Raw genomic sequence first — 13,347 nt, 5'->3', positions numbered from 1 at the left:
AATGGCGGGCAGGGGGCAGGCCCCGGGGCAGCGGCCGCGGCGGCTCCCGCGCTCCCGGCAACCGGCGGCACCCGCGGGGCGGCGGACGGGGCCCGCGGCACGGTGAGCGGCGGGCGGGGAGGGGGCCCACAGCGGCGGGGAGCCGGGCCCGGGCCCCGGGAGGGTCCCCTCGGTGAGCGGGGGCTGCGGGGAGCGGCCCCGCGCCGCGCGGTTCCGGCCTCCCGCCGCACGCGGGCTGTGCGAGTGTCGCGTGGGTGCTGTCGTGATACGGGCGAAAATGGCTTTTTTTCCCCTTACTTTTTCAAATACCCTATCAACCAAAGCTGTTTGTTCTCCTTGCTCGCCGCGCTTTTTCCATGGCTCCAGGCTGGCGCGGCGGCGGCTGCACTGAGGCTTCGGTTCTGTTTGTACAGGGCTATAGAACGGTTTTTTGGGTTGGAACGGACCTCAAAATCATCCTGTTCCACCCCCATGCCATGGGCATAGGCCTTCCGCTACCCCAGCTCGCTCCAAGCCCCCCCATCCAACCTGGCCTTGAGCACTTCCAGGGATGGGGCTGCCGCAGCTTCTCTGGGCACCCTGTGCCAGGGTGTCCCCGCCCTAACCGGAAAGAATTTCCTCCCCAGATCTCACCTAAATCCTCCTCTTTTAGTTTAAAGCCGTTCCCCCTTGTCCCCATCTATTACAGCTGCCCCTCAAGCGCTGAAAGGTCGCACCGAGGTCCCCCCCATATGTGGCAAGGCAAATTCTCCAAGAGAGGAGTGAGCCCATCATTCATCCCCCAGTGCCAACACCAGGGATGGGAGACGGGGCTGAGATAGTTTTGGGAGAGGAAAATAAGAACAGAAGGCCTTGAGCGAGGTGCCCACACCCAAACGCTCAGAGTGGGGATGTTTGGGAGGGGCAGTGGTGCGAGCTCGGTGCTGCTGGTGTGGTTTGGATCTCCTGAGGATATCATCAGCTGGGAGTGCCAGGATTAGTTAGTGGCTGCTTCTAAGACTTACTTTACATAAGAGTTATAAATACAGAGAGGGCTGAGGACGCAGGGAGGTGGAGAGGGCACTGCTGGCCGTGTCACAGGCGCTGATCCTGCTCTGGCTGCTGTCACTGCGGGTACCTGGCAGGTACCACAACCCCTTGGGTCTCACAAGGAAAGCACAGGAGTGCTTTTTGCACTGAGAATTTGGGGGGGTTTAGGCTGGAATGTTTGACCTTGGCATTCAGTTGTGTGTTTGAGCAGCAGTTGTGGTCCCACAGTGCTTGTGCTGGCCAAATGTGGCCACACAGAGCCGCAGGTGAGGGTGTTTGGGGTGAGCTGGGTGAATTCCAGCTGTGTGAACCGTGCTGGATGGGCTGGAAGGGCCCAGCTGTGGTGCGCTCTGGGAGTTAAATCACAAAGCAATGCTTTGGGAAAGGTGCTGCTTTCTCTTCCTTCCTTGTCTCATTTCAGCTTATTTTGTACCTGCTTAGAAAGTGCCTGAAGCACCTTTCCTGTAGGAGCTGTGAGGCCTGGGGGATGTGGTTATAACTTTGTTCCAGTTCAGCTCTGCTCTCCGTTTCCACAGCCCGTGGAAGTGTGTGTGGAGGCTCTTTGGTTGAGTTTTGCTGTGTGTGCTGCAGCAGAAGGGCTCTGCCATGTGCTGGGGCTGAGGAATTGCCTTTCCTGAGGGCAGCTGTGACTCTGTGTGGTTGCTCCCCGTTCCAGGTGTGGCACCCATGGCAGGAGCCGTGCGCATTGGGGACCAGCTCATTCTGGAAGAAGACTACAATGAATCCTACGTTCCTAAGGAGCAGGGTGAGCGAGCCCCTCTTCCCAGGGGCTGGGAGGGGGGATTCGGGCACGCAGGTCACTTCCAGGTGTGTTCAGAACACAGGGGTTGGTTTCTGGCGTGGCTGGAGAGGGCAGAACACGGGGGATTTCAGCGGAGGCAGAGCTGAATGTCACTGCCCCTGTCCCCAGCCTGGCTCCACAGGCACACAGGACTCTGCTGCTGGCTTTGCCTCAGGATTTCCCAGTGTGCCCACAGCTTCACCTGAGGAGGGTGGCTCTGCTGGGGGGACCAAGCTCACAGATTGCTCTCTGTTTCCCCAGAAATCCGGGATTTTGCACCAACAATCGGGATTGACCCCGACAAGGAGTCGGAGCTGCTGTGGCTGGCCAGGGAGTGCCTGGTGACCCCAATGCCCCCCGAGTGGAAGGCCTGGTGAGAGCTCTGGCAGCAGCTGTGCTGGGCATTCCCAGTGACAGGACAAGGGGAACGGCTCCAGCTGGCAGAGGATTGGCTTTGGTGGGGTATCAGGAGCTCAAGGCTTTTTGGGGCGGCAGAAGGGGAGGAAGGGTTTGGGAAGCTGGGTAGGAGCATCCTGGGAGAGCTGCTTCCCACACTGGTACATTTGTGGCCTCCTGGACACATCACACGCCTCTTCCCTGAGCTTCAGGTGCTCCCACCATCAGCAGGGGTGTTCTGGCCTGTGCAACTGTATTTTTAATTTGTGCTCTTTCACCTTTCCCTGCTGTTTTTGCCCTGCAGCCAGAATATTGCAGGGGGTGACATCTATTTCTTCAACTTTGAGAGTGGCATCTCCACGTGGGAGCACCCCTGTGATGAGCACTACAAGAAGCTGGTCATCAGGGAGAGGGAGAAGCTGCTGGCACGGGGCAGCCTGAAGAAGGAAAAGAAGGAGAAAAAAGAGAAGAAGGACAAGAAGGACAAGAAGGAGAAGAAAGAGAAGAAGAAGGACAAGAAGGAGAAGCAGCTCCTGAAACAGCTCCCTGTGAGTAGGATCTGCCTGCAGTGCTTTGGGGAGGGCTGGGCAGAGGATGACAGGGACACAAAGTGCTTTGTGACCCCAGACCTGGGTGATGGGCAGTGAATCAGCTGGGATGGGAACACGGGGTACAGAATCACCTTTGATTTTGGCTGTGAGACACTCTGCAGTAAACACCCACTCTTGGTGTGTCTGGGAGGGAGGGGAGTAGCCAGGACCCACTGAGGATTCTGAAAGCAGAGTGTGTGAGTGACCCAGCCCCTGTTTCCTCCCCTGTCCCGTGTGCTGGAGTCTCTGAGCAGGGCTGGTCCCACAGCCCCTGTTTGCCCAGGGGAGCTCCTTGTCCCGTCCCAGGGTCAGGGGTGTGAGCTGTGCTGTCCTGCCCGTGACCTCCCTGTGCTCCTGCAGCCCCCAGGCTCCCAGCTGGCCCCCATCCAGCCTGCCCTGGGCAGCCTCTCTCCTCTCCGTGGCCTCACCCCGCCTTCCTCCGTCGCCCTCCGTGGAGCCCTGAGCCTGGACCTGGCCAACGTGGTGCACTCCAGCCTCACCCCCAAGGAAGGAACGCTGGTGAGGCTCCCTGTCCCCTGGGAATGTGCCCTGGGAGCACACTGCACAGGGCCACAGGCGTGGGGACACTTAAATGACAGGATTTGCCATCTTCTCTCAGTTTGGAAACACTGTTGTATGTTAAAAAGCTATTTCTTTTCTTCTATTTCTAGTGCTAAATTAGTGGTGAGCTTTCTTCTGCTGTCTTTGGCAGATTGAAAGAATTGCTTCAATAAATATTGAAGAGGAAAAAAAGTGTGTTGAGTTTTAGTAGAATTTGGTGTCCAAATGAAGCATGACAAACAATGCAGATAATGCAATTTAATAATCTATTTTCACTCTTCTATTTGAGAATAAAATGAAAAGAGCTATTGTCCTGCTGAGTGTAAGGTTTACAACCATGTGGAATGCTTTATTTATTACTAGAAAGCGACCTGAGGGTCAATAGAACTTGTTAAATGGTGAGAAATTGACCCTTTAAAGGAAGCCAAAGCAAAATGTGTGCAAAACATAGACATAAACACCTTCAGAAACAAACCGAGATGTTTAGCGGTAGGAAACTGCCAGAACGCAGCAGCTCAGTGTCTCAGTGGGTCTGTGTCTCCCCTTTCCTGTTGTCTGACCCCTCACTTCCCTGGCTCCTGGCCTTCACAGCCTGCAGAGGTCCCAAAGGCCACCAGGCACACCGGGAACCTGCTGGATTTGATCTGTGAAGAGAAAAGTTCCTTGGACGTGGCAGTGCCAGAGAAATGGAGAAATGAAGATGAAGACAGTGAAAACGAGGTATTTGTGTGCCCTGGCTGTGGGCAGAGTGCTGGAGCCTCCTGGTGCTCCCCTGTTCCATTTGCCCCTGGGCTGTCATTTGTGCTCTCCTTTCTTTGTGCTGCTTGGTCCCCAAAATCATCTGATCCTATTTTCATATGGAATCCCTTTTAGTGAGCATCTGCCATGGTGTCATTCCAAGATGAATTGGCTGTAGGTGCATTGCCATGGCTCTGCTGCCCAATTTCACTGCTGGGGAACCCTCCTGTGGCATTGCACAGGTCAGAACTCAATTTTGGCCATTTATTTGTTTGTTTTTTATCCTTCAGAGTTTCCATGGGACTTCAAGGCTGTTAAGAAACGTGTACCTGGATGTTGAAGCCCTGGCAGGCAGCTTTGACTTTGAGGTGAGACCACGGTGCTGGGATGGGCAGGGGAGGCTGCCCAGGTGGGAGGGGGACTGCCAGGGGATGAGGGTGCAGGAATAGTGCCAGAGGGACGAGTTTCCTGTGAGAGGAACAGAGGGAAGGAGAGGAAGGCTCAGCAGCAGGGCTGGGGGAAGCCAGGTGTGGCCCGCAGGGGACAGTGGGGTGGGCATTGAAGGGACATTTGTGCTTGGGGTGGCTGTGGTTTGGGAGCTGGGATTGAGGAGACATCTTTGCCCAGGCTGGAGCTCTGCTTCATCCTCAGACAGGGAAAATAAAGGCAGGTAGGTGGAGCTGGCAAGGGGGAAATCTGCTTTTCCAGGGGGCAGCAGGAAAAGGCTCTGGGGTCAGAGGTGCTGCTGCACTTGGTGTGGAGGAAGGCTCGGTGAGGAAGAGGCACCTCCATTCTGCTCTCTGTTCATCAGGGGTGGGGAGGAAGGCTCAGTGAGGAAGAGGCACCTCCATTCTGCTCTCTGTTCATCAGGGGTGGGGAGGAAGGCTCGGTGAGGAAGAGGCACCTCCATTCTGCTCTCTGTTCATCAGGGGTGGGGAGGAAGGCTCCTTGGCAGTGCTGGCACTGGGGAGGGGACAGGGGAGCGTCCTTTGGGAATGCTCTGCTGCTGTCCCTGGGTTCCACAGGGACCCTCACGGGGGCTGCACGTGGCCCCTGCTCTGTGCCAGCACAAAACCTGCTCTTCTTTCTTCCCAGCCTGCTGCTAAATCCCGCGGCTGAGGCTCAGAGCAGGCAGTGCAGCCAAGGCCTTGAGCTGGGGCTGTGCTTTCCCTGCGCTTCCTTAGCTGGGATCAGGCTTAGGATGACAAGGGCACAATGGGAAGTGCGTTGTAAGCAGCTCTGGTGATTTGGCCCGACTGTTTGTGCTGACATTAATCCTTTTTCACCGCTTTGAAAATCCTGTTCCAGTATCTGAAAGGCAAATTAATTTCTTTTAAAGTGTTTTGGAGTATTTTCCTTATCCTTTTCACAGCGCAGGAAAATTAAGCTGTAAAGTACTTTGCTGGAGAACCTATTCAGGGTGCTGGGCAGGATCTGCAAAGGCTTATGCTAAAGTGGATGTGACAAAGAGAGCCCTGACTCTCTCATCTCCAGACAACAGCAGCCTGTGGGGGCCCTGTTCCTCACTGAAATGTTAATGTCTGCAGGAACAAAGAGCTGCCTTGGCATTTCAGTGCTGTGGGGATGGGGCTCTGGGAATCCATTATGGAATGGCAATTGCTGCCCAACAGCCAGGCTGTTAACCCAGATGGGTGACAGCCTAGTCCTGATTAGACAGCAGTGCCCGACTGGAAAATAGAATTCCTCTGTAGCTCCATGAGATGGCAGTAGAAAAGCACTCCTAGGAGGAGCCTCTCTCCAGCTCCCTTGCAAAGCAGCAGACAAGGGTTTGTGTAGCAAGTCCTAAGGGGGAAATCTAAGCAAAAATGGGTGAAATAATGAAAAAACTGCTTCATGTAGCCCGTGGTCAGGGTTGGATGCCTGTATTTGAAGGAAATAGGAGGTTTAGTGACTTGCTGAGCCAGGATGTTGGGTGGAGCAGAGGCAGCATCAGACAGGGCTCCCAGGGAGCTCAGAGCAGGAGCAATGAGTTCATGGAGCTGGCCAGCAGGAAGAGCAGCAGTGAGGCATCCCACAGCTTGGTGTTTGGGAATCTGGGCCTCTGAGTCCCTCTGTGCTCCAGGGCTGCGGGTGCTGGGTGCTGACCTGTCCTGGGTGGGCAAATCCTCCAGCTTGGGAAGGTGCTCTGGGGAATCCTGCAAGTGGCTGTGTCCCCCCAACTAGGAGAACAGCAAGGAGGAGCGTGGCAGCCCTTCACCAGCTGGTGCTGCTGGTGCTGCTGCCCAGCCCCAGCGGAGCCCTGAGGAGGAAGCTGCCAGCCTGGGAGAGGTGACAGTGGCTCCCTGGCATCCCTGGCTGCTTGCACGGTGCCACCCAGGCTTTGCATGCACTAGGCAGCTGCTGGTGTTGTGGTGTGTGTCTGCAGCTGCTTGGCCTGTTTCTGGTGCTGGTTAAAGTTTGGTGCTGCTCACTGGGAGCAGTGATTTGATCGGCAGGGATTTCCCATCAGGTAGTGCCACTTGGGGTGGGTGGAATGTTACAGCTTGTGAAAAGATCACCCAAAGCCAGTTATAACCCAGCTCATTTGTCCAGCTCTGAAATCCGGAGAAAATCTCCAGTCTGTTGCTGCAGGAGGAAAAGCCTCCCTCCTCCTCCTCCTCTTCCTCCTCCTCTTCCTCCTCCTCCTCTTGTGGGTCTGACTGCCACAGGTCCCTCTTCTGCAGATCTGCATTTGTGATCATCAAGGTGTGAGGCTAACAAAAGGATGCCTGTTATTGCCATTCAAACAGGATTCTGCCAGCCAAAGAGATTATTCTGGGATATTTCAGTAGCTCAGGTGAACCTGCCTGGGGAGAAGTCCTTTTGTGTGCACACACATTGCTGGTGTGCTGATCCATTTTGGGGTGTGTGTGATCCTGTGTTCAGGCATCAGGGCCCTGCTTGGCCTCGTTTGGGATATCCTGGACACTGCCAGGTCCCCTGGTGGGATGTCCTCAGGAGAACTCTGGAGCAAGTTGTGCAAAAGGAGCAAAACTTTCCAGCCACCGTAATCCCCGTAAAAGGGGAAGCACTAAAGGAGGGTGGCTAAAGAACTTCCCTGTGCCCACCTTTCTCTGGGTCCTGCTGTGCCCAGGGAGCCTGGTGTGGCTGCTTGGTGACCCTGGGGCTCTGCTGTCAGTGCCAGGGGATTGCAGCTGAGCCCCAGAGCTGCAGGATTGCCTGGAGTTGGGCTCCTCTGTCCTCTCCATCCTGCTGGATGCTCTCCCAGCCCCGGGGAGGTGTGGCAGAGCAGTGACACACTCAGAACATGCTCCAGCAGTGCTGCAGCCCTGGCCTGGGAGCTGAGAGCATTCCAGAGGCACTCTGATAAAAATACACAGCTAAAATATGCGCTCAGTGTACAGAACACGGCGTGCACAGGAGGCAGGCAGTGTTTGACAAGGCACCGTGGCATTAATAAAACAGTGAGGAAGTGGGACGTGCCAGCAGCTCTGTTTGCATGCTGATGCTGATGAGGGAGCCTTCCCCTGGCTATTCCCCTCCCCTTGGGCAGTGCTGTGGCCTCCCCTCTGCTGGGAGAGGCAGTGGAACCTTTGGGTGACTAAGCTTTAATTTGGGGTTGTTTTTCCCCCATCTCTCAGCCTCCTGTGTTAGTCACAAGCTCTTTCTGAGCTCTGAGTGCTGCATCAGTCAGTGCCCACCCTCCAGTCTGTCCCTCTGGAAGGTGGGATGGAGATCCTGCCTGCTCTCCTCTGCTTGAAATGTCAGGCAGGAGTGAAATGTCCTGTCGTGGTCTCTTACAAATTTCCACCTCTCACCAGACAGATCCAATGTGGGAGCATGAACGGGCCTGCAGTGGGCACGTGGGTGCTCGCAGGGGCTGGTGGCCTTCCACAGCCACTCTTACCCACTGAGACCCTGTGAATAAAAAAAAAAAAACCAGATCAAAAGAAGTCAGGGCCCAAGAAATGAGTGAGGTTATGTCAGTGGAGTCCCTCGCCTTGGAATGGGACTGTGTGGAAAGAAGTCAAACAGGTCTTGGAGTCACCCAAAGATTTGTGATTGATTGTGCTGCTTGCTGTAGGAGAGCCTGTGCTGATCCTCACTCCTGCATCCCCCGGAGAGAATATTGGGTCTGTAATTGTGTTTGACTTGCTGCCTAGAAGGAATCCTTAGAATCGAGGCATCCTGAAGAGGTGGCAGAGTGTTCCCTGGATTCTGGAGCTGCGTGCCCTCCGTCTGCAGCTCAGCCCCTCTCTGGGGAGCCTGGCAGCAGCCTGTGTGCCCAGGCAGAGCAGCAGGAGCCTGCTGGGGACCAGGCAGCGCACAGAGAAGATGCTGAGGTGGAAGGAGACGCCTCTGCAGCTGAGGAGCTGCCTCTGTCTGAGGGGGAAAGGAGCTCAGCAGGGCTGGAGGTGCCCAGCTCTGCCGGGCAGCCCCGAGCTGCTCCTCTGCCTGTGGAAGGCACAGATCAGCCAGCCAGCCTGGCTGCCACTGCTGACACCCTGTCCTGTGCAGAAAAGCTCCTGCAGGAAGAGAGGGAAGAAGCAGCAGCAGGTTCAGTGTCAGAGGACAGGCTGGATGATGGCAAAGTAAGAGTCCTGCCCGTGTGCTTTTGGTGTTGGCTGTTCCCATCGTCTCGTCAGGCCCTGCCTCAGGCCAGCTCTTGGAGCACTGTCTGCTTTTCTGTGCAGCCAGCCCAAACCTTTCCTGGTCAGCAGGGCAGTCATTCCTGGGGGGGCACGAGTGCTCTGAATCCCCAGCTGGGCACCTTCAGGACTGAGCAGGGCAATCCTTCCCTCCTGCACACAGCATTGCTGCCCACAGGCAGAGCCCTGGCTGTGTTCTGAGGCTGGAGGAGGAGCAGCCCCAGCTCCCAGTGCCTGTGCTGGGCCGGCAGGGCTGATCATGAAGCTCACACCGAGCCCAGCTGCCTGTGCTGCTTTGTTTCTCTCCTGCTGTTGTTTCTCTCAGCTTGCTCAGAGCTGCGCTCGCGGCTCCGCTCGAGCTGAGAGCTGGGAGTGGGACAGAGCCCAGGGCTGGTTCTGGAGCTGGGAGCACAGATTCTGGGAGCACAGAAGCTCCCAGCCCTCCCAGTGCTGAGGAGAGGTGCAGGAGCAGGGCTGGGGCTGTGTCACACACGCTGCCTGCCCACAGCTGGGCTGCCAGAGCCGCGCTGCCCGCCCGTGCCCACGCTCCAGAGCAGGATCCCAGCCAGAGCTCAGGCTCTGATGGACGATCTCTCTGCAATCTGGCTGCCTTCCTGCTGGTTCCGATCATTTCTCAAGTTCACTGATGCGTAGTGTCTGTAAGAAATGATGAACTGCAAATCTGAGCCTGGAAAATGCTCTGTGCCCTGAAGAGCTGAGGGTGCTGCTTTCCCAAGCTCATCCGTGGGCTCTGTGCACCTGAGCCGTTCTGCTGAGGTCAGCAGGGCCACAGGGTGCTCCCATCGAGCAGTTCCCTGCAGCTGCAAATGGCTGGGAATGCAGGGGCCCTCGCTGCACTTAGGCACAGCAAAGTGGAATTTTAAAGTGCTTTTATGGCTCCAGCACTCGGCTGCGTGGTGGGCTGGGAGCGCTGAGAGCTGCACAGATCCTTGCAGATGGAGAGGAAGCAAGTGCCCTTTATCAGGGGTGTCCAAGGAGCACTTCTCTGCCCTTTGCCCAGCCTCCCCTCCTGCCCTTGTGGTGCTTTGTGCTTGTCCTGTGGGTCACACCCATCTCTGTCCTGTGGGTCACACCCATCCCTGTCCTGTGGGTCACACCCATCCCTGTCCTGTGGGTCACACACATCCTTGCTGTCTTCCCCATGATGTCCAGTCACCTTTTCTCCCCTGGGACAGGCCAGATTTGTGTTGGCAGCAGCTGCCAGGCTGGCAGTGCCCAGGTGAAGCTGCAGGGGTGGGACCTTTGCAGGCTGTGATGGGTTTTTCCTCTCAGCTTTCAAAGGCATCTGGGCTCAGTGGCTGTGAGCAGGACCTGTCAGTCTCCAAGAGCTCCGACCATGAGGTGCTTCAGCCTGTGGTGAGTCACCAAAAACTCCTTTTTCTCCTTTTCTTTCCTCCTTTTCCTCCTTTTGCTCCTTTTTCCCTGGGTGTGGGCATCAGCTTCCCCTGGCATGGTCAGTGCCCAGCTCTGCAGTGCCCTCCCAGCTGAGTGTGGCACAGGCCAGCAGTGCCCCCCTGGCCCTCGTGGCTCCTGGGGCTGGGCTGAGGTGCTATCCCTGCAGAAATAGGTCCCACAGAGCTGGGAGCCTGCTTGGGTGATTGCAGGAAGGAAAATAACAGGCAGAGTAGGGGTTGTGCTGAGGGGGCTGTGCCTGGCTGGACACCCCACTCTGGAGGGGAGAGCAGCCCTGGGCTGGGGGCAGATGCCCATCAGCATCTCTGCAGCTCCACAGGAAGCTGCCACTGCCATCTGCCAGTGGGAGCAGGGGCAGCAAATGGCAGAAAATGTTCATTATTGCCTGTGTGGCACCAGCCTGTGTGGCCAGGGGCTCTGCCTCGTGTGTGCAGGGCCCTCAGGCTGCACAGGGGGGTTGTCCCAAAGGGGGAACACCTTGGGGGGCTGGCTGTGAGCACAGGGATCCCTGGAAATGTGCAGCAGTAGCACAAAGGGGCTGGGAAGATGTGCCCTGTGCCCGTGTTCACAGGGGTCCCAGGGTGAGGGGAGAGACCAGGATCTGACTCCATGGTTCAGAAGGCTGATTTAGTATTTTATGATATATATTATATTAAAACTGTACCGAAAGAATAGAAGAAAGGATTTCATCAGAAGGCTGGCTAAGAATAGAAAAAGAAAGAATGATAACAAAGGCTTGTGGCTCAGACTCTGTCCGAGCCAGCTGGGCTGTGATTGGCCATTAATCAGAAACAACCACATGAGCCCAATCCCAGATGCACCTGTTGCATTCCACAGCAGCAGATAACCATTGGTTACATTTTGCTCCTGAGGCCTCTCAGCCTCTCAGGAGGATAAAAATCCCAAGGAAAGGATTTTCCATAAAAGATGCCTGTGGCAGTGCCCCCTTTGGGTGTTCCTTGTGCCACCCCCTCCTGCTGAGGTTGGTTGGTGGCACTGGGGGGTGACAGTGCCCTCCCTCAGTGGCACTGGTGTCCCTTGGTCCCACAGGGAGGGGAATGCTGCTGAGCTGCTGTCAGAGGGGTGCTGAGGGGGGTTCTGAGCTGTGCTGGGATATTGGTGTCAGGATCTCTGCTTGCTCATCACAGACTGATCCTTTCTGCTTTCTCTTTTAGGGCTTGGACTCCAAGGGCCAGCTGTCCCAGGAGGTGCTGGGTGTGGGGACTGTGTCTCCTGACCTGGACAGCGCCAGGAGCAAGGTCAGAGCTGTGTGGGGGATCAGGGGGGCTCTGCCAGTGAAGGCCCTGCAGAGCTGAGCAGGGCTCGGTGTGTGAGGTGCCCGGGGTCCCAGCAGCACCAGCAGTGCATGGTTTGTTCTGCAGGGAGGAGGTGCAGGAACACAAGGAGCACAAACCCCTGAGCAGGGGTGGCTGGAGGGGTGTGCACAGGCAGCTGCCCTGGCTGCTGTCCCTGCCCCAGCAGGAGAGCCAATAAATAAATGGCTTTTCCTGGGGCAATGGAGGGAGCAGAGTCTGTTCTCCTTTCTTCTTTTGTGAGTGTATTTGTCCTTTTCTTTCTCCTAAGCAGATGGGAAGGATTTGGAATCAATGGGTAGAAAAGGAGGTTAACTCCCTCTGACAGATTTTGGTGGAGGGAAGCTTATTTTTAAGCATTTGGTTGCCTTGCCTGCCTTAATGCAGGGGGGAAAGGGGCTCCTTTCAGCGGGTCTGTGGCACATGGAGTGAACGTGTGTGCACATGTCTGTGCCAGCCTGGCACGCAGCACCGCCCAGGCAGCTCTGCCTGCAGATTGCTGTGATCTCTGCTCCATCCTTGTCTCCTCAGCATGGCTCTGAGCCGCTTTGCTCGGCCCCACGTTCCTCTGGAGCCCTCCCAGCCCGTCTCTGTAGCTGCAGGATGCAGCTGGGCTTCCTCAGCCTTGCCCTGATTGGGAGCACATCAGCTGCTCTGGAGGAGAGCCCCTGAGTGGCAAAGTCCCCGCCTGCCCAGCAGAGAGGAGCAGTCCTGTCTGCAGGGCCGTGTGTGCAGAGTACACCTGTCCTCTTGTGCCTAACAATGAGCACAGTCAGATGTGAAGGGAAGACAAAACAAATGCCTGCTGTGCTGGCCCTCTCCTCCTCCCTGCACAGGCTCTGTGCATGCAAATGCTGCTTGGAGCAGCCACCGTGGGTTTGTTACAGCCCTGCTTGGGGAGACTGGGTGTGAAATGGAGCTCCCTGCAGAACTGCAGCTGCTCTTTTGTGTCTGTGCTCAGAGGCTGGGCTGGAGGAATGTGCCTGCTTCCCCGTGAGGGGCTTGCCTTGCTTTGAATTCATTGGCAAAATATCCTGTTAAAAAAAATAAAAATAAAAATAAAAGGCACCTCTGGCAGCTCTGTGAGCACAGAATGGGAGGGGGTTCGTTGGTGAGTTCTGGCAGGAGCTGTGGTGGCTGCAGAGGCTCTGTGGGATGTGTCCTGCTGGACCTGGGAGAGGGGAGGCTGCTCCTTCCCCCTGTTCCCTTTTCCCTGTTCCCTTTTCCTCTCCCTTTTCCTCCCCTTTTTCCTTTTTCCTTTTCCCTTTTTCCTTTTCCCTGTTCCCTGTTCCCTTTCCCTCTCCCTTTCCCTCCTCTTTTCCCTTTCCCTTTTCCCTTTTCCCTTTTCCCTTTCCCTTGCCCAGACTGGAGGTTCAAGATGCAGAACTGTGGAGCCACAGAATGTCCTGAGCTGGAAGGAACCCACAGACACCATCAAAGTCAAACTCGTGGCCCCACAGAGACAGCCCAAACCCCACCGTGTGCCCTGTGAGAGTGCCCTGGCAGCCTCGGGGCTCTGACATTCCCTGGGGAGCCTGGGCAGTGCCAGACCCTCAGGAGAAAGGCAGAGCTGTCCCAGGTGCTCAGTGCTGGCACCTTGCAGCGTGGTGTGAGCTGATGTGAGATGCTCCCGTGGGGCCTGGGCTGTGCACGGGGAGGAGGTGGCCCAGGATCTGTCAGCCCTGTGTTCACACCGCTGGGTCTGTGTCTGGAGCATGGGAAGTGTCCCCCGGGGATGCAGCTGGGCAGAACACTGAGCTGCTGGGGCTGCAGGGACCCTGGGCCAGCAGGAGGGGCAAGGATCCAGTAATTCCACAGGCAGGGCTTCAAATCTGCCCTCGTGCCCTGCAGATGGGGGCTGTCCTCACCTTCCC

At 56.4% G+C, this 13,347-nt stretch overlaps 1 protein-coding gene across 5 annotated transcripts in view; it reads left to right on the top strand.

Annotated features, from left to right (window-relative positions):
- Positions 1 to 39: 39 nt before the first annotated feature.
- Positions 40 to 13,347, top strand: part of CEP164 (centrosomal protein 164) — a 30,310-nt gene continuing 17,002 nt past the window's right edge. For 3 of the 5 annotated variants that reach the window (XM_066564405.1, XM_066564404.1, XM_066564403.1), the window contains exons 1-11: positions 40 to 102; positions 1,706 to 1,795; positions 2,093 to 2,204; positions 2,532 to 2,775; positions 3,178 to 3,336; positions 3,970 to 4,098; positions 4,407 to 4,484; positions 6,301 to 6,405; positions 8,241 to 8,669; positions 10,020 to 10,103; positions 11,336 to 11,419. In XM_066564405.1, the coding sequence (XP_066420502.1) occupies positions 1,717 to 1,795; positions 2,093 to 2,204; positions 2,532 to 2,775; positions 3,178 to 3,336; positions 3,970 to 4,098; positions 4,407 to 4,484; positions 6,301 to 6,405; positions 8,241 to 8,669; positions 10,020 to 10,103; positions 11,336 to 11,419 (1,503 nt within the window). In that variant the 5' untranslated portion in view covers positions 40 to 102; positions 1,706 to 1,716. The remainder of the gene's footprint in view (positions 103 to 1,705; positions 1,796 to 2,092; positions 2,205 to 2,531; positions 2,776 to 3,177; positions 3,337 to 3,969; positions 4,099 to 4,406; positions 4,485 to 6,300; positions 6,406 to 8,240; positions 8,670 to 10,019; positions 10,104 to 11,335; positions 11,420 to 13,347) is intronic. The other 2 variants (XM_066564407.1, XM_066564406.1) reach the window with 1 other exon arrangement.

The sequence above is a fragment of the Molothrus aeneus genome, chromosome 22 (assembly GCF_037042795.1).
Source record: "Molothrus aeneus isolate 106 chromosome 22, BPBGC_Maene_1.0, whole genome shotgun sequence".
Lineage (NCBI taxonomy): Eukaryota > Metazoa > Chordata > Aves > Passeriformes > Icteridae > Molothrus > Molothrus aeneus.
Note: the sequence above shows the minus strand (reverse complement) of the source record. Positions and strands in the feature narration are given on the sequence as shown.